Source organism: Mastomys coucha, unplaced genomic scaffold (assembly GCF_008632895.1).
Source record: "Mastomys coucha isolate ucsf_1 unplaced genomic scaffold, UCSF_Mcou_1 pScaffold6, whole genome shotgun sequence".
Taxonomy (NCBI): Eukaryota; Metazoa; Chordata; class Mammalia; order Rodentia; family Muridae; genus Mastomys; species Mastomys coucha.
The window spans coordinates 20,947,019-20,970,967 of NW_022196912.1; the positions used below are offsets into that span (position 1 = coordinate 20,947,019).

General features: G+C 43.6%; 1 protein-coding gene across 3 annotated transcripts in view; it reads left to right on the forward strand.

The window, feature by feature from the left end:
• The window catches only part of Galnt14 (polypeptide N-acetylgalactosaminyltransferase 14), a 222,558-nt gene that overhangs the window by 107,510 nt on the left and 91,099 nt on the right, over window positions 1–23,949 (forward strand). Inside the window, exon 1 of one of the 3 annotated variants that reach the window (XM_031355842.1) lies at window positions 9,008–9,086. The exons of the other annotated variants lie outside the window; for them this stretch is intronic. Coding sequence (XP_031211702.1) covers window positions 9,057–9,086 — 30 coding nt within the window. The 5' untranslated portion in view covers window positions 9,008–9,056. Of the gene's footprint in view, window positions 1–9,007; window positions 9,087–23,949 lie in introns of those variants that run through there. 3 annotated transcript variants of the gene reach the window in all.

Here is a 23,949-nt window from a genome sequence, read left to right on the forward strand (position 1 = left end):
GAGAGAGAGAGAGAGAGAGAGAGCTGATAGATCAGAGGTTTAAACCACACCTAACTCCAGGCCAGTGGGTGCTGAGTGTTAGTGTCCGTAACATTTCTGTCCTTGGTTGACTTCTGCTGTTCAAGGGCTAGAAGCCTATAAATGTTTTTCACATTTTCTCACTGCAAAGAATGCAGTGGAAGGGGGCATGTTTTTAAACCTTTAGAAATTAGAAGAGGAAGCTGTCAATAGTTACTCTAGCAGTTTGGTGGAAGGGTTCATGGGTTTCAGCAAATGGCAGACATACAATTAGGCCAGTGTTTCTGGGTGTTTTGCAATGGTGACAGGCATAGCCTAATAGCCTGGTATACACCCCTCTCTCCTTCATAGATTGTGAATCCTCCAGTCTCTGCAGTCAACTCTGCATCATCTATGAGCTAACACTTTGCACAGCATACAAAATTATTTGTGAACTATACTTGAGCTTTCAAAACTGAGTAGCTGTGCTATCGGTGTGTATATATGTATGTGTGTATGTGTCTCTATAGGAGACCACTGGTGACAGTCTCCTACAATTATTCTACATTTTTATTTTCTGAACACTGGCAATGACTTTATTCTATTGGCCTATTAAACAACCGCATAAACCTCTGAGTTCAACCATTCAATCCATTTTTCTCAACATACTTGTAGCAACTTCTGACACAAATTCTTGGATTTTTATCTTCAGTCCAATCTTGGTACCCACCTTGGTGCCTGATGTCAGATTGTGAGAGATCAGATAGTTGCATGTCAGCCTACACTTCTTACCCTAGTAATTAGAGTTGGCATCGGGCCTGTAAATCTTGTTAGCTTTGTTCCTAGTATGATGTTGGTTAAGGACTAGAGTCTTGTTGCTTCCTCTTGTGCTGCTCTGAAAACTCACAATCACCATGCTCTCCTCTATAGACCAGTTCCTGATCCAGCTCTGCCATAATGAGGACTCTTTAGCTACCCTGAGGTAACCTGATAGGAAGCCGATCTGTTCACTAGGAGGTTGTGAGCGTCTACTATATGGCCTACGCTTTCTTAGGCCCTAGGGATAACAGTGAAGACTCAAGTTCTACTCCTCAGCTACTCGCAGTTTTGAAACCACAAGTGTAGTTCACAGATAATTTTGTATGCTGTGCAAAGTGCTAGCTCATAGATGATGCACAGTTAACTGTAGAGAGTGAAGGATTTGCCATCTATGAAGGATAGAGGCATGTATATCAGGATATTAGGCAAAAGTTGCTCTAGTACGAATATAAAAAAATTATTCTGGTTCAACCAAAGATAGAAGCAAACACTTCTGTCTCTAAAAAGATCCTGAGATGATCTAGACTGAATCATTATGCGACATGAGGTCATGTGAACAGTTAGGGGATTATTGCTCCTCTGTACCATATGGGTTAGCCTTGTCTACATGGGTGAGCCTAATAGATAGCACCATATCCATGTTCTTTCTCAAGAGAGATGAGTGCTGAAAGAGTCAACTTTTACCTGTACACCTAATCTTTGCTTATCTTCTATTCCATATTGCTTCTGCTGGGCTGCAAAGCCGCTGGGGAAACCGCTACTAGCTGAGTATAAAAACCCTGCTAAAGGCTAAGGATTCTGTTATTCAATGAGTCACGTAGAAAAGAGCTGAAGGAGTCTATCTCTGTTAGGAAGGTCATTCCAAGAGAGGATGGTGAATCTGTACTATCTTCATGTAACATGAATTTCGCAAGAGCAGTGGATTAGATGGTTGTGGCAAAGACAGTGCCTGAAAAGACGATGGAGCTGCATGTGGTACAGGCGGGCATTGCCTTTAGAAGTGCTGCAGTAATTCCCGTGACATTAACTATGGAGGTGGGATTGGCAGGGCCTATGTGAGTAGGAGGCTGCTTTGACACTTACAGTCCTCAACTTTAAATGTTATTTTATCGTGCATGTATATGCATGTGTTTGCAGGCACACGTGTGCCACAGTGCTCGTGTGGAAGTCAGAGGGTAACTCTCCTGCCTTCATGTAGGATCTAGGAATTGAACGTAACTCCTCATACAAGAGCCTCTACACATTGGACCCATCTCACTAGCCCAGGATTCCTCATAAATCTCCTTAAGTGCCCACCTTTTGCAAATGACTAAACCAACTGGTTTAAACCAGTTTAAAGAGAGGAAGTGACTGGCTTTGTGTATGACAGTCCTTCTCTACTGTGCTAGTCTCTGCTGTTTAGACACATGATGGTTTACTGTGTGGACAATTTGAGAATCCTCAGAGTGTCTTGGTGAGCTGGGGGTGTCTAGAAGCCCCGAGAACTATGAAGAATTGCCCTTCTTTCTCACTCTCTGCTTCCCCTCTGGAAAATGTTTCCTGGTTTGCAACATGGCTGATCACTCAACTTGAAGCTACTCTCCATGGTGACTGTTTAGCTTGTGATCTGCCCTTCCCTTCTCACCTTCCCTACCCCACCAGATACAGGGGCAATGAAATACCACGTTGGCTGACTTGGAGAATTTGTCATTTTTACATCTCCACATTCTAGTGTCTTCTGCTCTCAGTGACACATCAATCCCTAGGCTTATGGCTGGCCCCGGCCATTCATTAAGCAAATAAAGCCCTAGCATGGGAGTCAGAGGCTCGTAAATAATCCCGGGTGTTTTATCCCTCTTGCCGGCTGCCTCCCAAGCTTTGCATATTTATAATAAGGGAACAGTATTTCTGACACTGACTATTAAGTGTGGGAGTGCATGATGGAAGAGGGTAAGAGCCATGCTTTGCTGAGAGGGACCACTCACTGGGCCTAACTAAAGATGGCTGTCCTGATATCCAGGAGAGTGGTAGCATCCTCCAGTGGCTTAAATTAGGGACTCTTGTTGACATACAGCTGATTGGAATCCCTGAAGACTTCTGTTCCAGTTCCTGGCCATGATGGGAGACCTTATAGAGTAAAAGTCATGACCTGTCCTGTCCTGGAGCTAGAGGGTCATTATCATCCTAGAGAGTGAGAATAGATGATGTCTTAGTTAGTCTTAGTTTGTCTGTTGCTGTGATTGAGGAAAATAGCAACTGACAGGAGAAAGGGCTTATCTTGGCTCACAGTCCTAGGGAACAGTTTGCCATAGCAGGAAAGTCATGACAACAGGAGCTTGAGGGAGCTGGTTGCATGCAGCTCAGACTGCACAGAATACTAGATGGATACTAGTCCCTAGTTCATGGTCTTCATTTTAATACATTCCAGGAACACACATTTTAATCTGCCTGCCCTGGGGGATCGTCCCATCCACAGTAAGATAGGTCTTCCCAAATCACTGATCTGATTAGAGAGAAGAGAGATAGATAGATGGATAGATAGATGGATAGATAGATAGATAGATAGATAGATAGATAGATAGACCCCTCTTTGTGTCATATTGTCCCCTGCAGCAATTACTGCCTGTAGCCTTCCAAAGGCTATTGTTTACAGAGCTATGTAATCCATACAAGTCCACTATAATAACTGCGAATTTCATTTTGCAATTAAGTTGAAACACAGGTCATGGACAACTGATGATCTATACCAACTCTCATAGGAGGGGGTGGATATATTACTGTGAACCCACCAGTATTAATGCCCTAGGTTTTTTCTTACAGTGGCCAGTTCTGATCTGAAAACACAGAATCTCTTGTCTAGAATCTCATACACCTAGGGAAGACATAAGGTGATGGTTTGGCCTTTGGGCACCTATGACCCACACTGTCTCTTAATTTATCAGAGTAAGAAAATGACAAGGACAAACATTTGTACATGTCTGCCCAATGCTTAGGCAAGAGCACATGTCATTTCATGATACTGTTTTTGTGCCAAATGGACCCATGTTCTTATTTTTTAATTTACTTGTGTTTGTGTATGTGTATATATAAAGATACACATGTATATGCATATATGTGTGAGTTTACATATGGAGGTTGAAGGATGATCTCAGGTCTTGTTCTTCAGGTGTCATTCACTGTTTTGTTTCTAAGACAGGGTTTCTCACTGGCCTGGAGTTTGACTAGCAGGCTAGACGAATTGTCCAGGGGGCACCAGGAATCTGCCCATTTCCACTTCCCCAACAGTGAGATTACAAGCATGCACCACCATCCCATGATTCTTGGGATCAAACTCAGGTATTTATACTTGTGCAGCAAACACTTTGCAGACAGAGGTATCTCACTAGTTCAACATCTTTTAAAATTATGAGTTAAAAATTTTTAGCTTTTGTGTGTGCAAGTGTGTGTGTGTGTATCTTGCCCATGGAAGACAAGGCAAGTAGAAAGAGAATGTTGTGTGTGTGTGTATATGTGTGTGTGTGTGTCTGTGTGTGCATCTGTGTCTGTTTATCTTGCCAGTGGAAGACAAGGCAAGTAGAAAGAGAATGTTTCATTCTTAAAACTGTTAGTCTTTATTGTATTTGTAGGTGTTTGTGCCATGTGGGTGTTTTGGTCACAAACTGAAATGTATTTCTTACTCTAGGTTGATTCAAAAACTCGGCAGCACTGGGAAGCAAGGACCCTGGGGTTAGAGTGAAGGGTCCTCGGTTTGAATCCCAAGAATATGTGTTGTGTCCTTGGTTACATATTTGCATACTTGGTGCAGGTGAGACATCTTATCTATGTATATAGATGATGGAAAATGGCCAGCTATGGTGAGATGGGAGAATGTTAGGGCTGATAGAAGCCCATTGAGTACCAACGTTGTGGATAAAATAGACAGGCAGAGATCAGAAAAGTGAGCATGACACACAGCACATTAGATGAAGAAGTCAGCGTAGCTCCTATGGTGGTATGCCGATGAACACTAGAGGCTCAGGGATCTCTTCAAGCATTTGTCTTAGCTTGGTGTCAGGATGACTCAGCTTCATCCACTCTGGGCCTCACTTATCTCTGAGCCAGGCCAGGTGACCACTTCAGCCATTACAGGCCACCTGCCAGCATCTCACTGTGGAAAGAAGACACTGAATCCAACTGAAAGCAACAGGAGGGTGGAAGGGAGACAGAAAGTAATTCTCCTTCTTGGAAGCCAGCCAGGGCAGCCTTGTGCCAAGATTAGCAAGGATAATAACAACAGCAATAATAGTGGGAAGAAATGGTTCCTACAAGGCCTGGGAGACTTCAGAAAGTAATAAGAGGGAAGGGGGAATCCAAATGGACACTCTGACCTTTGCAAAAGTGAGTGGCCCCGCCTCCCACAACACGAAATGTCTTCCTGAAAGGGTTTGGCATTCTACTGGAGTCTCTGGCCTTCCCTGCCGCACTCTCTGTGAAGACAAGCTCACTGTGACACCTAGTGTCTCCTGTCACCTCCACTAGGCTACGGCAACCCAATTATTTGCTCAAATACCAGTCAGCTATGAAGATATTTTTAATATATGTTTGATGTTTAATTGGTAGACTCTGAGTAAAAATTAACATTTCAATCAGGAGACTTTGAGTAAAGATTAACCTGTAAATCAGTAGCTTTTGCAGTCTGAAAGGAGGGTAGACCTCATCTGGCCAGTTGATGGACTGGAGATCAAAGAACAAAGTTTACCTGAACAAGGTGTTCTCTTCCAGATTAGACCCCAGAAACCCCAAGTTACCAGTCTTCAGACCCAAGCCCAGATATCAGCTCCTGTCCAAGCTTACACATGTCACCTGTCCAGATTTGGAATTCATTTACTCTCTTTCACCTTAGAATAACTCCAGATATTTATCTCTTTGGGCATGCATGCGCACGTACACACACACACACACACACACACACACACACACACACACACAGCCTACTAGCTCTGTTTCTCTGAAGAACTCTGATATACTCACTAGTTCATTTTTACCTTTTTACCAGTTTCCTATCATCTTCAGCCCACCCGAGTCAAGAGTTCTCCAGCTGACAAGGAGGCTGGTGTCTTCTGCATCCCTCTACTCTGTCCAATGGTCTAAAAACCCTGTTTGCTTTGTTTTCTGTCTCATAGGCAGTCCTGCATTGTCATTCTCTGGTCATCCCTTTTAATCTCATTCTGGGCAAGCATAATGCCAGTGGCCTCAGCTAGCTCACTCTACCTCTGTTTACCCATCTCCCAGAGCTTGTCTCCGCCTGTCTCTTTCACCTTCTAGAATGTTAGTGGTGGGCAAGCAGAATGTGATGAGGGCACAGGATCTGGAGTCAGACCTCCTATATTGGACTCTGGGCTGATCAACCTCCTAACATTTGTAAAAGTTGTGTGTCACTTATTTTTGAAATAGAAATAATAGCAATGCTGACATATAAGTTCTGGGAAAGGTTACATGAGCTGATTTATGCAAGGATGAGACCCTTTACAAATTCAATCAGGACTACTTTCATTATTCTTACCATGTAATCTTTTAAAAGTTTGTCCAAGTTGATAAGGTGATTGGCTTATTGAACTCAGCAGTCAGTGGTAGAATGGAACCATGTGTCAAGCATGATGACTGGCTGGGGCTTCTTATATTTGGTCCCAGGCACCTACCATTACTGTTCAATAGAGTGTCTTAGAGCGAATACGAGGTCACTCAGAAATTTTCAGTTGTTCCCTCTTGCTTCTTTAAATTAAAGCCATACTCTGGGTTTACCATGATTTCTTCTGTGCTTAGAGTCCCCAGAGATAACCTTATTTTACCCTATTTACCTAGAAAGCTCTGTCTACCTCAAGTGGATACTGCTCCTGCTTCTTGGAGACTTGTCAACACCTATACACCTGCACACGGTGGGATGACAAGGATTTGTACAAATGTTATGTATCATCAAGATGCTTGGTATAGGATGATATTCTGATGTGGGGAGAATGGGTAGAGAGCTGGTTAACACTGGTTAACACTGGCTGACTTTGACTAGGTGTGCTAGCATATAACTTTAATCCTAGCATTGGGAAAACAAAGGAAGTCAGATCTCTGTAAGTTCAAGGCCAGCATGGTCAACAAAGTAAGTTTTAGGCCATCTTGAATTTTATGCCAAGGTGCTATCTCAAATAGCAAACAAACTGGCCAACAACAGATCAGACCTGATTCCTTACTGAGAATAGAGGGGAATTCTGGGTTTGGGGAATGGGCCATGATCCACTGTATGTAATTCAAGGGTCAACACTAATCCAGACACTGAGATGGAAGATGGGGTGGTGCATTCTACCATCCCCTGCTGAGAGGACTCTGAGGTCTCAGATCTCAGGGGTCACTGTTTTGGGTGTGGCAGCATCATCACCATTAACCAGAAAGGCATCCTTTGATTTGTCGATATGAACAAAGCAATAAAAAGCAGCTCTCTGTTCTTTTCCCTTTTCTGACTCACATATATTGTCTGCATATAGAAAATTTGCAAAAATACATTCAACAGCTCTGAAAACAACCCGTGAAAAACAGAAGACTAGGGTGTAGTGACATGTACCAGAGCCACAGGGAAGAAAGATTACCTAGTTCTTTTCTGATGCATTTTTCTTCAGGGCCTTCACTTCAAGCTTGTCTCACTTTATTGGTTATCATAACCCTGTAAAGTAGATTTATATCCATACTTTATGTATGAGGAGAAATGATGAGCAGAGAAACTTAGCTAGGGCCATACGACCAGGGTGGGGTGAGGAAGACATTTGATTTCAAACTTAGAGCATCAGTGCCTGGGTCTTGTGCTCCTTCTGGTCTATCAGGGTCAGAAGACTTTCTCTGTAAAAGACCAGATGGACCTAGTTTGGCCAAATGGGCTGTAGAGTAGTTGTAACCCCTAAGTAATAAGAAATAATAATAAGAAAGCAGTCATTGAGAGTATTTAAGCAAAACAACAACAACAACAACAACCATGACTATGTTTCCATAAAACTTTATTTATAAAATTAAATGACAGGCAGACAGGGAGAAGACCTAAGATATCTTCAAAAGCCGCTTACTTTATGTTCTTTTGTGCCCAGAACTACACATGTCCCTTCCATGCCTTCATAATGACCAATCTGTGCAGTGCCTGCTGGCTCTTCCAGCTCTTATGTGAATCTCTTGGCTTTGGGATGAGCATCTGCACTTGCAGGCCCGTTGGCAGGTGATTAAGAGCCCTGCTATATATTTCTGACAGTGGTGGTTGGCAGAAGGGCCGGCGTGACTGAGATAAGCCAGTATGTGCAAGGAAGAAGGGTGGCCATGAGGGACGTGGGTTTTATTCCTGGAGAGGAGTAATAAGCATGTAATTGGCTTTTCAGAAATGTGCACACTGCTGGAAACATATCTCTCCCTCTCCCCATATTCTCTCCAGAGCTTCTGAGGTTGGCTCACCAAGAACGAGATGAGCTAGGTGCATTCTTCATTAGCAGCTGCTGACCATCTGTCCCGAATGAGCTCTGTAAGCCATGTGTCATGAATGATCTTTATAAGCTCTATGACATGTAGGAGCTGATTGTAGATGAGGAAAGGGCTGGGGTAAACTGATTCTCTAGCAGTACATGAGCATCTCTACAATGCAATAGATAGGCACTGACGGTCTAGTCCTAGGTTCAGCATGAAACCTGAGAGATAGAACATCACATGGCTTCCTTGGGTGGCAGATGTGACCTGTTGGAAGAAGTGTATCACTGTGGAAGTGGGCTTTGAAGTCTCATATGTTCAAGCCACGCCCAGTGGGCCAGTCGCTTCTGCTGCCTGTGGATCAAGATGTAGAACTCTCAGCTCTTTGTCCAGTACCATGTCTGCCTGCATGCTGCCATGCTTCCCACCATGATGATAATTGACTAGACCTCTGAAAATATAAGCTAGCCCCAATTAAATGTTTTCCTTTATAAGAGTTGCCATGGTTATGGTGTCTCTATTCAGCAGGATTTGGATCCATTCAACATCACACAATCGAGTCCTGCATTCAAGGGCCTAGAGTGGCCAGCAGATTATCAGAGTTATGATGAACAGCAAAGACTTCTTTATTCCAGAATGTAGGCAGACACTCCAGCTTCAGCTTAGAACCTAGAGCTTTGGCGAAGTTTGGGTTTGATTGCTGTTAAGAGACACCATAACCATGGCAACTCTTATAAAGGAAAACATTTAATTGGGGCTAGCTTATATTTTCAGAGGTCTAGTCAATTATCATCATGGTGGGAAGCAACAAGCCCAAGGACACAGTGAGTTGAGCAAAGGCATTGAATGAATTAGCTGTACTTCCTTCAAGCCACTGTGATTGGAATCCCGGTTTTTTACACTCTCAGGAGCCTGTACTAACTTCCAAACTCACTTCTGTCCATCCATCTTTAAAGCTTCCCCATTCAGAATGTCATTTGCCAAGTACCTTATAAGGAGACAGGCTGCACTCTGGGCTCCTCAGTAAGAAGTTGTTAATACATAGTTGCACTTCTTCCTGGCCCTTCAAAGCTAACTCGTCCTGTACCAGACATCTAGTCCCCGCTCTGGCCACTTGCTTCCCAAGGCTCTCTTACTTTCACACCCCTTTCTTTTCATGGAAATTGCCTCTCCAGGACTGGAAAGTGCTGAATGGCTGGCCTTGGTCTCCATCAGGAAATGAATTCAGTGCCACCCCCAAGACCCAGTGCCTGTGGTGAGGGTAATTTCACCCTTGTCGCTATAACTACAGATGCCCTTATTATTCACACAGACGTCTCACCCTTGTTTAACAACATATTAAACCATTAGTCTCCATGCCAGTGGGTTCAGCTAGTTCACAATGGTAAAAGCTGGTCATTAAATCCCCCTTTCCTTGCTTAATCGCTTTTAAATTGGTTGCCTTTTAATTCTATCAAGTGCCCTCTTCCTCAGGCAATCTACTGTGCCCTGCACAATGTGATCTTGCCCCCGGGTAAGAGGAACTGAGCCTCTTGGGTCCTCTACTAGCAGAGTAGAGAAAAGGGAAGGTTTTATTCTCTTCCTGCTCCTAACCTTATGTTTAGTCCCTGAAACACAGACTTCTGATCCAGAGCTCCTTACTTCACCAGCCTAAAAACTAGGAGATAAAAAAAAAAGGAAGAATTCTGTTTTATTTTGTTTTTTTCAGTAGAAAACATAATGTAAATACTTTCAAAATGGATACTAAGGTGTATGCATTATGAACAGTAAATTCAAATGGCTTTAAGGCTACAAAAGAGTTGGGAAAATTAATATTGGTAGGACTCATAGGCATAGGCTCTCTCTGTCTCTCTGTCTCTCTCTCTCTCTGTGTCTCTGTCTCTGTCTCTGTCTCTGTCTCTGTCTCTGTCTCTCTCTCTCTCTCTCTCTCTCTCTCTCTGTGTGTGTGTGTGTGTGTGTGTGCACATATCCACTATGATGGTTAATCTAGACAGTCAACTTGCCTCAATTTAAAATCACCTAGAAGACAACCTTTTGGGGGTGACTAGGAGGGCAGAGAAGATTCCCTCTAACTGTGGGTGGCATAACCTCAGGATTGGGGACTGGGACTTGTTAACAAGGAGAAAATGATTAGAGTGCCTGCATTCATCTCGCTTTGTCTCTTGTCTGCAGACACTCTCTCTCTCCCATGGCCACTCTCACCACAGTGCCTTCCCTGCTACAGTGGGCTGCTCCCTCAAACCATGCACCCTAAGGAATTCTTCCTTCCCTAAGTGGCTTCTGTCATATAAATTTTATCGCAGCAATAGCAAGAAAAGATAAAATATACTTGGTAATCATTTGGGATGGAGATGGATCAGAGTCTAAGAGGCATTTGTGAAAGTGTATGGACAGAATTGATTTGTAGAAAGCAGGGGCATTAACACGTAGAGAATGGGGCCAGGCAACCCATGGTTCAAGAAACTCCCAAAGCAAACCCTGGGTCTTGAGCTCACCCATCCAAGGTCCTTATATATGTTACCTGCACAGTCATTCTGAGAATTCACTAAGTAATGGATCTTGCATTCCTATTATATCTCCTTGCCTCTTCCAATCTGTAGGCCATTCTCTATCTTTCCTTGTCTTCAATGACCTTGATGTTTAGGTTTTAGTGCTCCCATTTTCTCTGTAGAATGTGTCCTTGTTGGATTTTTCTGATATTTACTATTGACCAAACTGTAGTTGCATAATTTTGTAAAACATATTAGATATGAACATAACCCTTCTTAGTCCATCATTTTGGGGGGTCACATGATATCCATGTGTCTTCCTGCTAGTGATACTAACCTTCATCACTTGGAGATGTATCTTCCATACCGCCTACTATCATCTATCATTTTCCTCTTTATAATTAATGAGTGCACATATCCTGATTCTCCTTTGGCATCAGCCTACTGACTTTAGGTTGTACCCTTCTCACCTGCTCTTTATAGAGTGGAGTTGTTTTCCCTCTGTAGTTCTTCCGCCAGGCATGGGTTTGGGGTTCTCTGCACATTGATGCTCACTTTTCATGGGAGAGAGTAAGCTGGTATTTCTTTAAGGAGAATTCTGACACCAAGACTAGAGCTTTGTCCTGCTCTCATCTACTAATTTGCAATTCAGTCTCCTGTTTCCTCCCTGCCCTCTCCCTTTCCTCTCCTCTCTTTATTGAACTAATCTTGGCAGCAAGACTTGTTGTGGGGACACAGCTGACTCAGAACTCCATACCCTATAGATGAAGGGGGCTCAGAGGCACTGGAGATAGCTTCGGTTTATTACTCCCTTGTTTCTCTGATAAGGGAGCAGTCATAGAGAGTTTAACTGACTTACTCAAGGTCAGAACTCTGGGAGATGTGACTGAGTTGATACCTCAGCTTCTCAACCATATGTGCTACATTTCTGCAAGCCCCATCCCTCGTGGTGGCCATGCAGAGACCATAACTGGACCTTAGGGAAAGAGGTCCCCTGTGAAGAAGACAATGGTGACAGGGTCTTGCTATCTGCCTGGTTTGAAATGGGAGGCCCAAAGGCTTACCACGTGGAAAGCTTTCCCTTGCTGCAACTTGAATTCCTGGAACAGGGAACAGGAACTTTAGTGAGCCCGGAGTTGCTTACTAGCTGTCCAGGTCAGCAGTCAGTATTTCTCTTTCAGACTGTGTGTGTGTGTGTGGTATATGTATAGTGTGTGTGTATGTGGTGTGTATGTGTGTATGTGGTATGTATGTGTGTATGTGTAGTGTGTGTATGTTTGTGTATTATATGTTTATATGCATATGTGGTATGCATATATATGTGTACATGTGGGTGTATGTGCATGTGTGTATAAAAGGGTTGCTCATTTTCATTTTCATCTTCATCCTTCACCTTCAACTTCTTGTGGACAGTCACGGTGAGCATGTCTAGTTTTTATATATAGCATTTGCCTTCAGTCCTTAAATGTAAGATTTCTTATTCTTCACACTTTATAGCTGAGGAAACTATGGCTCAATAGACTACATAGCTTACTCCAAATCACATAGATAAGGCTAAACAGAGACCATATGCCAGAACCCAGGCCTTAAGAAAACATGGGGCTATCTGTTTTCATTCTGTATCAATGACTTTTTGTAGATTCTTGCAGTCAAAGAAGCTTAAAGCTGCTTGTTTGCATTATCATTAATTTTAGATTGCCAGAATAGTGAACATTTCCATAGTATTTCATGATTCTTCCATAGATTTTTCTGTTTCACAATGAAATATAGATTTTCTGTTTTGTTTGTTTTATAGTTCTTTCTTGTTTTTTTTTTTTTTTTTTTTTTTTTTTTTTTTTTACAATTAATCACCTATTCATTGACTGGATGTTCTTATATATTTATAGCCGTGTCCAACTTGTGGCCTATGGGCTACCTACAGTTCAGGTTAGGTAGGAGGGAGGGCATTGCAATGTATTAGTAGATGATAGCTTTCTGTCACAGCTTCAAAGGAGTTGGACAGCCTTGATTCTTCCAAGTAGTACCATAGTTGCTGTAGAATGTATCTTGAATGTTCCCCAAAGGCTCGTGTATTCAAGAGTTGATCTCCAGCCCGTAGAACTATTGAGGTGTCATGGAAACCTTTAAGAGGTGGAACCTAGTAGGAGGTAAGTAGGTTATTGAGAGTGCATCTTTGAAGCAAACATGGAGGTCATGCTCTCTCTCTTCCTCTCTCTCAATTTTGCTTTATCATATGCTCTCCACCTTGACCTACTGGTTCATAAGAAGACCCAAAGCAACAGACCCATATTGCCATAGGTTTAAATCTATGAAACCTGGCACCCTGGAGCCCAAATAAACCTTTTGTCTCTGTAAGTTCATTCTCATGGGTCGTTCGTCACAGCTACGGAAAGCTGACCTAACGTAGTCTTTATAACTGTAGAAGACTTAGATAGTAATATTGCCAGTCTGTCTCCAGGCTCAAGCATCAGCCCTTTAAGTTCAAATGCTCTGAGTCCTAAGGAGAATCTTTGTTGTGTATATTGCCTCCTTAGTTTCTGAAAAGCGATGGTACTGGGGGTGTAAGCTGGGATGGAAGCCAACTAAACATTTGTCCTTCACTGGTGATTCGTTAGTTCTACCTGGATGCTTGGTGGTTTCTTTCTTGAATTTCTAAGTTCAGTTCTCTGGCCTGGAAATGTCTTCACATTAATTGTTTTTTAGCAATTTTTGTGGAACATGTCTTGTTTTACTAATAGGCAGATTCTGTTTTTTACATATTTTAGGGAGCCTCAACCAAAATAAAAGAATACTACTTTGTGTGCTCCTTCTATTCCGCTTTTTGAGGTCATGATTCTCCCAATGTCAGACCACCTCAGTTTTCCTCTTAGGCTTTCTCCCCACTGTTCGCTTTTGTGACTCCATCCTTTCTTGTCTGCAGTTACACTGGCTCGCCCAAGGTTCTGCTGTGTGTAGGTGGCAAAGCCAGCACTAGAACCCTCTAGTTGGTATCAGTAATTAGATTTCCTGCTGCGTCTACTCTGTTTCTTGGAGTTTCTGCATTTATTGGCCTCTTACAAGTGTTCTGCAATGCTCCATCTTTAAAAAAAAAAGTTCTCTATATCACTGCTTTATTTTATCATCTCATCTTTCAGCTCTTATTTTATTAAATCCACACTAAATAATTCTATAACGTGCATACTTGGGTCATTTCTTTCTGTTCCAGATTGGAGTTTTCATTTTGTGGGTGGTGATGTTTTTGATTTTATGCCTGATGTGTTTCATTCTCATGTTCATTTGTTTCTCTCTGGAGCTTTACCTGCCTCCCTACAGCCTCCTGGCAATTTCATCATGGCTGATTTGCTCTGATTTAGGATGAATGTATTCTTGATCTCTTTCCTACCATATCTATACTGATTCATTTCTTCCATGAGGCAGAATTGGTGGAGTGGGCACTCCTTGTCTGTTTACTTTCCTTGTCCAGTATGAGGCCCAAGATGAGATAGGGGGTAGGGTGGGGAAGAGAACTATCCTGAGGCAGTGGATACTTTCCATTAGGACAGCTCTATCAAATGTCTAGTCTTCTGAGAAGAATCTTAGAATCCTGCTGCTAAGGCATATGTGTTTAAGGATCAATCAATAGGCAATCACATTAAGTGTTGTGACATAAGGGGGGTTCAGGAAGCAAATTTGCTCAGCTTACTCTGAGTAAGAATAGAAGGAGCTCCATGTAGGTGTGCTAATGTATGGGTGACAGGAGTAAGCCAGCAGTACCTTAGGCAAGTCATTCAACAGCAATGTGAAAAATGAGATACAGGTCTAAGATCCGCAGCACATATCCATGCCAATCGGCTCCACAAAGAGAAGAAAGCCTTTACACCTAGGGGTGTAAAGGCCGGTGAATAAGCAGACATCCCCACCCTTCTTTACCTTGCCCAAGCCTCAGCACCATCAGCTTCTAAGGCAACAGCTCCCGCTTTCCCTTCTCCCAGTAGGTTTCTAGAGGCATGTTCCCATGTCTGGGCCCAGATGACACGTATGGTTAGTGTATCTCAAAGTTGCTGGGTGGCAGTGTTTTTAGTTTTTGCTATTTTGACAAGCAAGTCAGAACCAATTAGAGGATCTCTGTGCACATCCCTTATGGGCTCAGCCTGGGATGGGCAGAGGCTGGCGGAGCTGGGGAACAGGCTTAGCTTCCATAGGGGCAGTTTCTAGGAGGAAAGTGTCACTGATTTCTTGCCTGCCAGGTTGGTCTCCCTATAGGAGGACCTTTTGGAACTTCTCACTGTCTCATCACCAAAATTACCCTTGTGCCCCATGGACACACAGTGTATCTTTACTTCGCAAACAAGTAAAGTGCCAATATTTTTTTTTTTTTACTGAGAACTTATAGAGTATACAGTGTCCAGTCCTTTCCTTTTATGAATCTACTAGATCTCTAAGTCAATACCACAGTGTCGTGAGATAAGTAGCTAAGACTTCCGTAGATGGGGTAAAGAATTTGTCATTTGCCTGGAGTCAAGGACCTTAAGTGGGGAGAAATTCAGGCAAAAACTCTTGGATATTCACCTTCCCTCCCTTCCTTTCCCCCTTCATCCCTACCCCCACTTCCTATCTCATAGCTCCATTATGTGCCCCAGTCTTGATTTGGTCCATCTGGAAACCAGACACCCCTCCTCTTTGAATCTCTTTCTGCTAGACCTCTACTTTTTGGCCTCCTCCTTCTGGATATAGGACCATTTCCTCTTCCTGGATACAGGACCATTTCAAGTTCTTTCTTGGCAGGTTGTCCTGGTCTCAGTTCTACCACTTTCTTGCTAGCTATCCTTGGGATCTTACAGTTCTCTTTCCCCCTTGTTTGTGCATGCCATGGGAATGATATCCAAATCCTAGGGCTTTTATAGGGAAACTTACGGGAGGGTCATTTATGCAACACATATTGGAGAATCTTCAATACCCCAGGATGCCAGTGATAACAGTGATAATTGATACATTGTTGCTTTCAAGAATACTACAGTATTGTCAAAGAGGCAGGCATGATACTCTTCATTAGACTGAGCTTCTGGTATAGACTGTTGTGATAGCTAATCTTGGTTATCAGCTTGACACACCTGGGGAGAAAGAACCTCAACTGAAGAATTGCCATGATCAGATTCTGTGGGCCTGTCTACAGAGCATTTTCTTGAATGCTAATAGATGAAGTGGGGCCCAGATCATTCTGGGAATTACCATTCTTAGGCAGATGGGACTGGGTTGTATAAGAATCCCAGTTGAATGTGAGCCTGGGAGTAAGCTAGTAAGTGGTGTTCCTTCATAGTTTCTGTTTCAAGCTCCTCACTTAAGGTCCTCCCTTGACTTCCATTGATGATGGTCTATAACCTGAAAATGAAATAAACTTTTTCCTCCCCAGTTGCATGGTTCTAATCATAACAACAACAACAAAAAAGCAAACACAGACAACTGTGATTGTCATTTTTATGAATGGTGCAGGTAAGTTTCTAGGAAAGTATAGGAGGGCCTTGATTCAGCCTTTAAGAGTCGTGGAAGCCATCTAAAGAATAGAACGCTTCATTTCAAATCCGATTATTGAGGTGTTTGTCAAATAGAGAATGGTCCAGATGGAGTGCTAAGCAGCTGTAGAAGACTGATAATGGAGAACTGGTCTTGTTTTTACAAACAGCATTGAAAGGATAGAGTCAGTTGGGTCTTATTGCAGCACTAGTGGTTGGGATGTTTGCAGAGACATGGAGGGTGGGGAGTGGCTAGTTGCTAGGTTAGAGCCATAATTTGGAGGTAAGTATAAAAGGATCTGGAGATAAGTTATCAGGTGGGTTACTCAAGTGAGCAGGGGGAAGTAGAAAGTGAGGAAGAAGAATTGCCCAGGATAATGCTTTAGATAAGTGATGTATAGTACTTCATGGAGCTGCTACACCTTCACCTGAAGAAGCTTTGATGAAGCCAGTAGTGATGTGCAGATGAGGGTTACACTGGGCACCTGTTCAGGTTGACATGCCTTGGGTGGATCTGCCCAGCACAATTTGCTTAATACAGACCCAGAGCTCAGAAAAGTACCTGGTCTGTTTGGGATCCTTCAATTTTGGAAGGCACAGTCACAAAAGAAAGCAAGAAAATAGCCAGCAAAGGAGGTGGAAAAGAGGCCAGAGTCAGGAGAGGAGCCAGGAGAGGGATCTTGGGAGCTAGGATCCAGGGATATTGAAAGAGAGCTTTACCTGGTGAGTAAATGGTGCTCAGATATCAGGAAAGATGGGTGAACCCAAACGTGTAGCTCAGTGGTGGGCACCAGTAGGTGCTCAACTAATGTTGGCTCCTTTTCATTAATATGACCCTTGTTCTTTTACTTTTGAATATCCACAGGCCTTTTCCTTCCTTCAAAGTATATTAGAAACTTTAAAAAGTATGTTTATACTTTTTAAAGAAAGTAAATAAATAAAGAAAATGAATGAATGAGTAAATGTCCAGGGCACCTTTATTAGTGAGCCCCAAGGTAACCTGGACCATTAGCTTTGTGGCAGAGCTAAGCCATATGAAAGCTTCCCGGGAGCCAATGGTTCTTGTTTAGCAGAGAGCCCTTAGGGAGCCAATTTTCAAGCTTTTCAAGCATACTGGTCTGAGAATTACTGAATGGGTACCCCAGCCAACCTTGTGTAAGAGCTATCTAACCCCACAGGTCTCTGGAGTCCCTGTGCCCTCCCTCCCCGAGTGGTGTCAACTGCACTGTAATCACACAATTACAATGCTATTAAAATGTCACATTTGAAGAAATCCATATAAACAGAGCATTAACAAGCAACTGAAAATTGTAGTCTTTACCACTAATGACCTACTTTCTGTACACGCCACGCCCTCCTGCCACCTCCACCCCCCAGCCTTGATTTCAGAGGCAGTGAGAGAAAATGCAAGCATTATTTCTGCCTGGAAAGCTTTAACGTTTAATGTGCTGAGAGAGGCTCTTGGACCGACCAGGAGACTGTCAGGTTGGGGGTTGGGAGAGGGGAGCATGGATAGTATTGAGTGGCCCATGAAAGGAGACCAGCTTCAAGCAGATCACCCACACTCTAGCAGACCTTAGGGTCTGAGAGGAACAGCAAGAGAAAAGACTGTAGAGCCCTGCCTAGCAATATTGAGAGATTTAAGGGTGGGGTTCGCCTTCTTGGCTTCAGATTCCTTGCAGAGAAGAGATGTAATCTGAGACACAGCAGTCACTCTTCCAGAAGAACAAAATAGTAGAAAGGACAAGTCTGTCCTACTGAGTGGAGGTAAGCCACAGAGCTCTGTCTTCCTGCTGCTCTGAGTCCAGAGTGAAGACATGGGTAGACAGTGACTTGGGGGGTCACCTCCTGTCCCCAAATACAGCTAAGGAGGACTGTTTGTGTGTTTCCTAGTCTCCAGAATCTAATTTTAATAGGCTAAGGACATGGATTGCTTAAAGGAATCTTGTAGTGAGTTTGTTTTTAAAGCAAGCATAAGCAGAACTTCCCTGGTGAAGTCTCTTTTCCCTGCGCATCTGAATAACAAATCTGCATTCCATTCTGAACCAGGTGGTGTGCCTCATTCCAGGAGAGAGAAGGAGAGAGAGAGAGAGAGAGAGAGAGAGAGAGAGAGAGAGAGAGAGAGAGAGAGAGAGAGAGAGAGAGAGAGAGAGAGAGAGAGAGAGAGAGACAGAGAGACAGAGAGAGAGAGACAGAGAGACAGAGAGACAGAGAGAGACAGAGAGAGACAGAGAGACAGAGACAGAGACAGAGACAGACAGAGAGAAACAGAGAGAGACAGAGAGACAGAGACAAAGACAGAGACAGAGACAGAGAGAGACAGAGAGAGACAGAGAGAGACACTCTGCAGGAAAAACCTTGAATTAGTATATGGGGGGGTCCATTTTAAATGCTCCTCTAGCTTGTGACATCCTTACCACAGGTTGGGATGGCACTGCAGAAGGAACTATGCCACAGGGGGGTTGGACAAGGATGGATGGTGACAACCATGTCATTTGGGGAGAAACTATCGGTGTTTCCCAAGGTGAGAGAAATGCTCCTGAGAACAGTGTTTATATAAGCAATGTGCAATAAATCCTCTTTTGACAGTTCATATGAGACATCCTGGAAGGGGTTTGGTTATTCTGGGGAGACGTCCAGTGTTTGGGACAGGCTTATGAGGACGTCCCCCAGTTTTTCAGCTTACTGCCACTATTACTTGTGTTGTCACCCACAGCACTAAATTTTCCCTAGCCTGAGACTGCAGTCCCACCCCCATCCAGACTCAGCAGGCATGGTGTCTGGGAACTGCGGTCTGCTTTTGACATAAAAGAGCCCCTTCTATGAAAAGACAGCCAGCAGCCCTCCTGGAGTCCTGAGAGATAAAGTCATTTCAAAGTCATTCCCTGCAGCCCATACCTCCATATTCAGGGGCTGACCTAATTTTGAGGGAGCCAGAGGCCATCTGGATGTCACCTTATTTACAGAGCTGAGAGAAAATGCACTAGGCTCTAAGCCCTTGCTGCACATGGTATCTGGGGAGATCTATCCTCCACTTCGGAGGCACAGAGAGAAGGGATAGATTCTGCTTAGCTGAGAGCTGAAGGCTTTCTGCTAATGTCACCTTTGGGGAGTGAGTGACAGGGCTTAGGGAACACTTAACTCTGAAACTCTCTTTTGAGCTGTGTTTCAAGGGAGGAGGGGTCTTGGCCCTGGGGCTGAGGAAAGGTGTCTCTAGGATAGTCTTGGCTGAACAAGTGCAGAACCGAGCTTCTCCTCCAAACCTCCTCCCACTGCCTTCTTGCTCTACTGTTCCTATTCAGGTGCTGGCCAAGAAACCCCACCTGTCTTAATGGGTGACCCTGGCCTTGACAGATCCTTGATAAGGGTGGGTATGGGGTCTACTACATACCTGTGGCTAGACCCAGGCACAAGAATTGTTTGCTATGTGGCTTCAGCGAAATCACTTTAGCTCCAGAATACTCAGGTGCACCTTCATTAAAACGGGGAACTAGTAACCACCCAGGCTCATTCTGAGTATTTGAAGGAATGACATTTTTTAAAGTAGAACCAAGCCTACAGAAAATGCTGTGCAAGGATTCCCTGGTTTCTGCTGTCACCTTGTGAGTGACTCAGCCCAGTATAGACTCTGTCACCTTTGTAACCTGGTCTATTTGCTTGGCTTCCCACAAGTTCTCATCTAGATCTCTCCCACTAGAGAAATCTTGCTGGGTATGGTGGTGAAGGCCTGTAACCCCAGGTACTGAGGCAGAAGAGTGGAAGAATTAAGGCCAGCCTGGGCTACAGAGTAAGTACAGAACCAGCCTAAGCAACTTAGTGAGACTCTGACTCAAAAAGAAAAAAAAATACACATACCTGTACATACATGGACATACAGCCATGTGATGCATATATACACACACTAAAATAAAATAATAAAATAAAGTGAGAGTTTTAGGATTTTGCTTTGTAGTAGAACTTTTGCTTAACATGTGTGATACTTAAGATTTAGTTCTTAGTAAAACACACACACACACACACACACACACACACACACCTGCACTTAGAAGGAAACTTGGGGAGCTACAAACCCTGTCAACCACATTCTTGGTGAGCACAACTGTAGGCCTATGCATGGTAACAAAGAACAGGAAGCACCTCCAAGACCCTGTGGGGCTGACAAATCCACAAGAAGAAAGGGGGCCAGAATTCGAGCAGATCCAGAATTTGAGCAGATAGCCCAGAATGCCACTCCCTTGACCTTCAACAAATGCAGAGTCCCAGGCACACTCAGCCGATTGCTCTTATACCTGTCTCTCCCCAGAATCATCCATCACAGCTCCATCTTTTTTTTTTAATACACTATGTATATAAAAAGACTTAGCAAAAGCTCTATCTCCAGCTTTCTGAGCAGATAATAACCTCATATATTAGTTTCTTAAAATAGTTTCTTGTCTTATCATTTGCATGGCACTGTGTTCCAACCCAAGTTTAGGATAAAGATTTGAGCCCCAGGAGGGAAACACATTAATAATGTCCATTCTCCTACAGCTGGACAATGAGGTGAGACACCCAGTCACACACAGCACGTGTAGATGCTGTCAGAGACCCCCATTTTGGACACAGGGAAGGAAGAAGCAGCTAACCATAAATTGGCACAAAGACAATTGCATTTTTCTCCCCATCAGCATTCAGTCTCCAGGAGAAATAATCGTAACTGTGGCCATGTTGACAGTAGTACTATGTTACATATGCATTACGTCTTAGCAAGTGACTCTTCATATCTTATCTTACGTCTGAGATCTGATTTGGTCCTGTAAAGCAGGGTTGGGGGAAGATTAGTTTTGCCCTTGGGATGGAGGGAGAAAGTAGCTAGGCAGAGATGAAGGAGAAGCACTTTCAGGATAGCAGTGGCCTACAGTACAGGGTGCTGAGCAAGGTCAAACTCTCTCTGGACTATGCCTTCCCATTTGCTATCTCTTCCTCCCCTTGACACTCACACTCTGGCCTGCATTCCTGTCCAGAACAATTAGGTTAGAATGAACAAGAGGGTGCAGTTCTCACGCTGGCCTTTCCCTATTGTTTTCGGCTTTCCTGACCCTTTTCCTTCTATTCCATTAACGCCAGCCTGTGTGCATGTTTCCTTTCGCCCAGAGGGAGGTTTGAAGCCACATAACCAGGCAGGTGTGTGGTAATAACAAGACCCAACCCCCATTACTGACTCATATTTTTGCTCCCCGTGACCCTAGTTCTGCTCGTTTGTGACTTCTACCAGATACTCTGGTTCACCAGGGCCGCCTTGAAAATTGCTTGGCTCCACAAGCGATTTCTTGCAGCTGAAGGGCTTTCTGATGATGCCTTATGATACCTGCTGGATCTCTGCAGCTAGGGAAGGAGGGGAGAGAAGCCTGGCTTTTGAAGGGAGAGCTCTTTCCTCAAATTTTCATTTTCCATTTTTTTTTTCTTTTAAATCCTTCTAGAAGCAATTTTCAAAGGGCTACGCTTCTGACTAGGAGACTCTGCCCCTGACGAAGGCTACTCTGGCTTTGTTGTCTGGCCATCCTGGGAGAATCTGTCCTCCTCTTCCTTCAGATTCTCTATCCCAGAAAGGTCATCACAGCACCAGCTTTATATGGCCATCTCCGTTCTGATTCTTATGCCTAGAAGGGCTCAGCTGAGTGTGTTTCTGCATTCAGTTCCACCCAGATAGCGGCTACCCTTTCAAGCCATTGCTTGCTCTTCCCCTGTATTCCGTCCCTTCTTTGTCTCTCCTGAGCACTGGCTTCTTCTCTTAGTAAACATTTTTTTTTACTACCAACCTCCTATAACAGCTAGGTTAACCCACCTGATGTAGGGACTTCTCAAATCTCTGGGCAACTCACTGTATCAGGCTCTGTACAGAAAGAGAAGGAATCCCAGTGGCTGACGGGTATTAGGCACTGCGAGTGGAGCCAACTCTCTGTCTGACATCTATCAGCAGTTGGGATGGATTCCTCAGCTACATGATTAACTAACTCGAAATGCCTGTCTCCACAAGGGATCTTCGGGCTGAGCTTTTGGTGATGGCGTTTGTGGCTCTCGGAGCAGGAAGCAGATCCCTCAGCATTTGCAGTCTCCTGCCTTGGCACATGCCAGGAGCCATTCCTCTTTGCTGTCATGTTGATTTTGACTTTTCTGGCAACCCCTGTCATACTAATTAGTAAGCAAATTAAACTCCATATAGGGTCCACATTGTGTGATTTCCCCCCTCCTACCCCAGTTCCAGAAACAAAAAAACTGGGCTTCTATCCATTCAGCTAATCATATTATATTTCACATTTGGAGGTTTTTCAGGCAATTATAATAATTACTGGAAGTTTTCTACTTCCTGGAAGCTTCCCCCAACATTGTATTCTCATGTGGTGCTTAGTTGAAATGTGGGCAGAGAGCAACATACATGGACAGCCACAGGAGGGGAGAGTAAATAGAAAATTGCTCTTGTCAGGGATTAAAGAAGGCCAAAATTATGTAAAGAAAAGCCAGTGTTGGAAGGAGTCTGGACACAGCTTATTCCCAGAAACTCAGAGAGTAGAAACTCACAGCACCTGTACTTTACAGAAAGTAGCTGGTCCCATGTCAGTGAGGCTGAAAGTGGTTAAAGCAACTGGAGCAGGTGACACAGGAGGCTATGCTCACCCCTGTTGAATTATATGCTACCTCAGTTGGTCTGAGAAATAGCCCTTTCCTCCTATATTAGATGTCCGTTCTGTCTATCAGCTCTTTAAGGAGTGATGCTCCTGTAATTAAAATTGACCATTAAGCTATAACATTGAAGGAGCAATTGCCTAATTCTGAGGAAAATTTAAATTTACAGCCAGCACCCGAGATAAAATGAATACTAAAGAGAAGGAGCGAAAACCCCATGGAAGATAAATAGAAAGCCAAGTGGGATATTGACTTGATCCTTCTCCAGTGCAGGGTAATTTGGCTTCTAAAGTGAGTTAGATCATAATAAATTAAATTTAGATTTCTGCACATCAATTAAATAACTCCCAAGACAGAATTCCAGTGAGAAGGAGAGGTGATAATACATGGAGGAAATATGAAAATGGAGATCTGATCTAATAATCCATAATTGATGTGCTGTCCCTTGGTAAGGGGAAAGGAGTCTCCAGCTCTTCTGTTGTCAGGTCAGCAAGGTTGGCTGGCTTCTATTTGGCTGGAGCTTGTCCTAATCATTGGCATGAGCATATTCCCAGTAGTGTTTTCCTTCTGGAACCTTCCCCATGTTAGGATTCACATCAGTGATGGCACGAGGAATTATGCAGTACCTCTTCCCTCTGCTGTATGTCCTTGCCAAAGCAAGGACACTTCCTGCTGGCCAGACGAGAACATAGGAGTGTGCTCATGTTTTTATTAGGGACTGACTGACTGACAGAGGGGAGAAAGGACCAGTCAGTAGCTCAGCTAGTGATATGGAACAGAGATCAACATTGATATCCAAAGTATTAGATGAGGACTACAAGAAGCTACCTTCAACCTCATCCTAACATGCATACTCCCACACATGCACACACACACCAAGCACATACCACACACACACACACACACACACAGACATGGATACACAGGTATTGTCTGAGAGTTTGAGCTGGGTGAACCCTCTAGCCTCAGTTTCCTTGTCATATACACACACAGACACACACACACACACACACAAATGCACACGCTCACACACACTCAGAGACTGG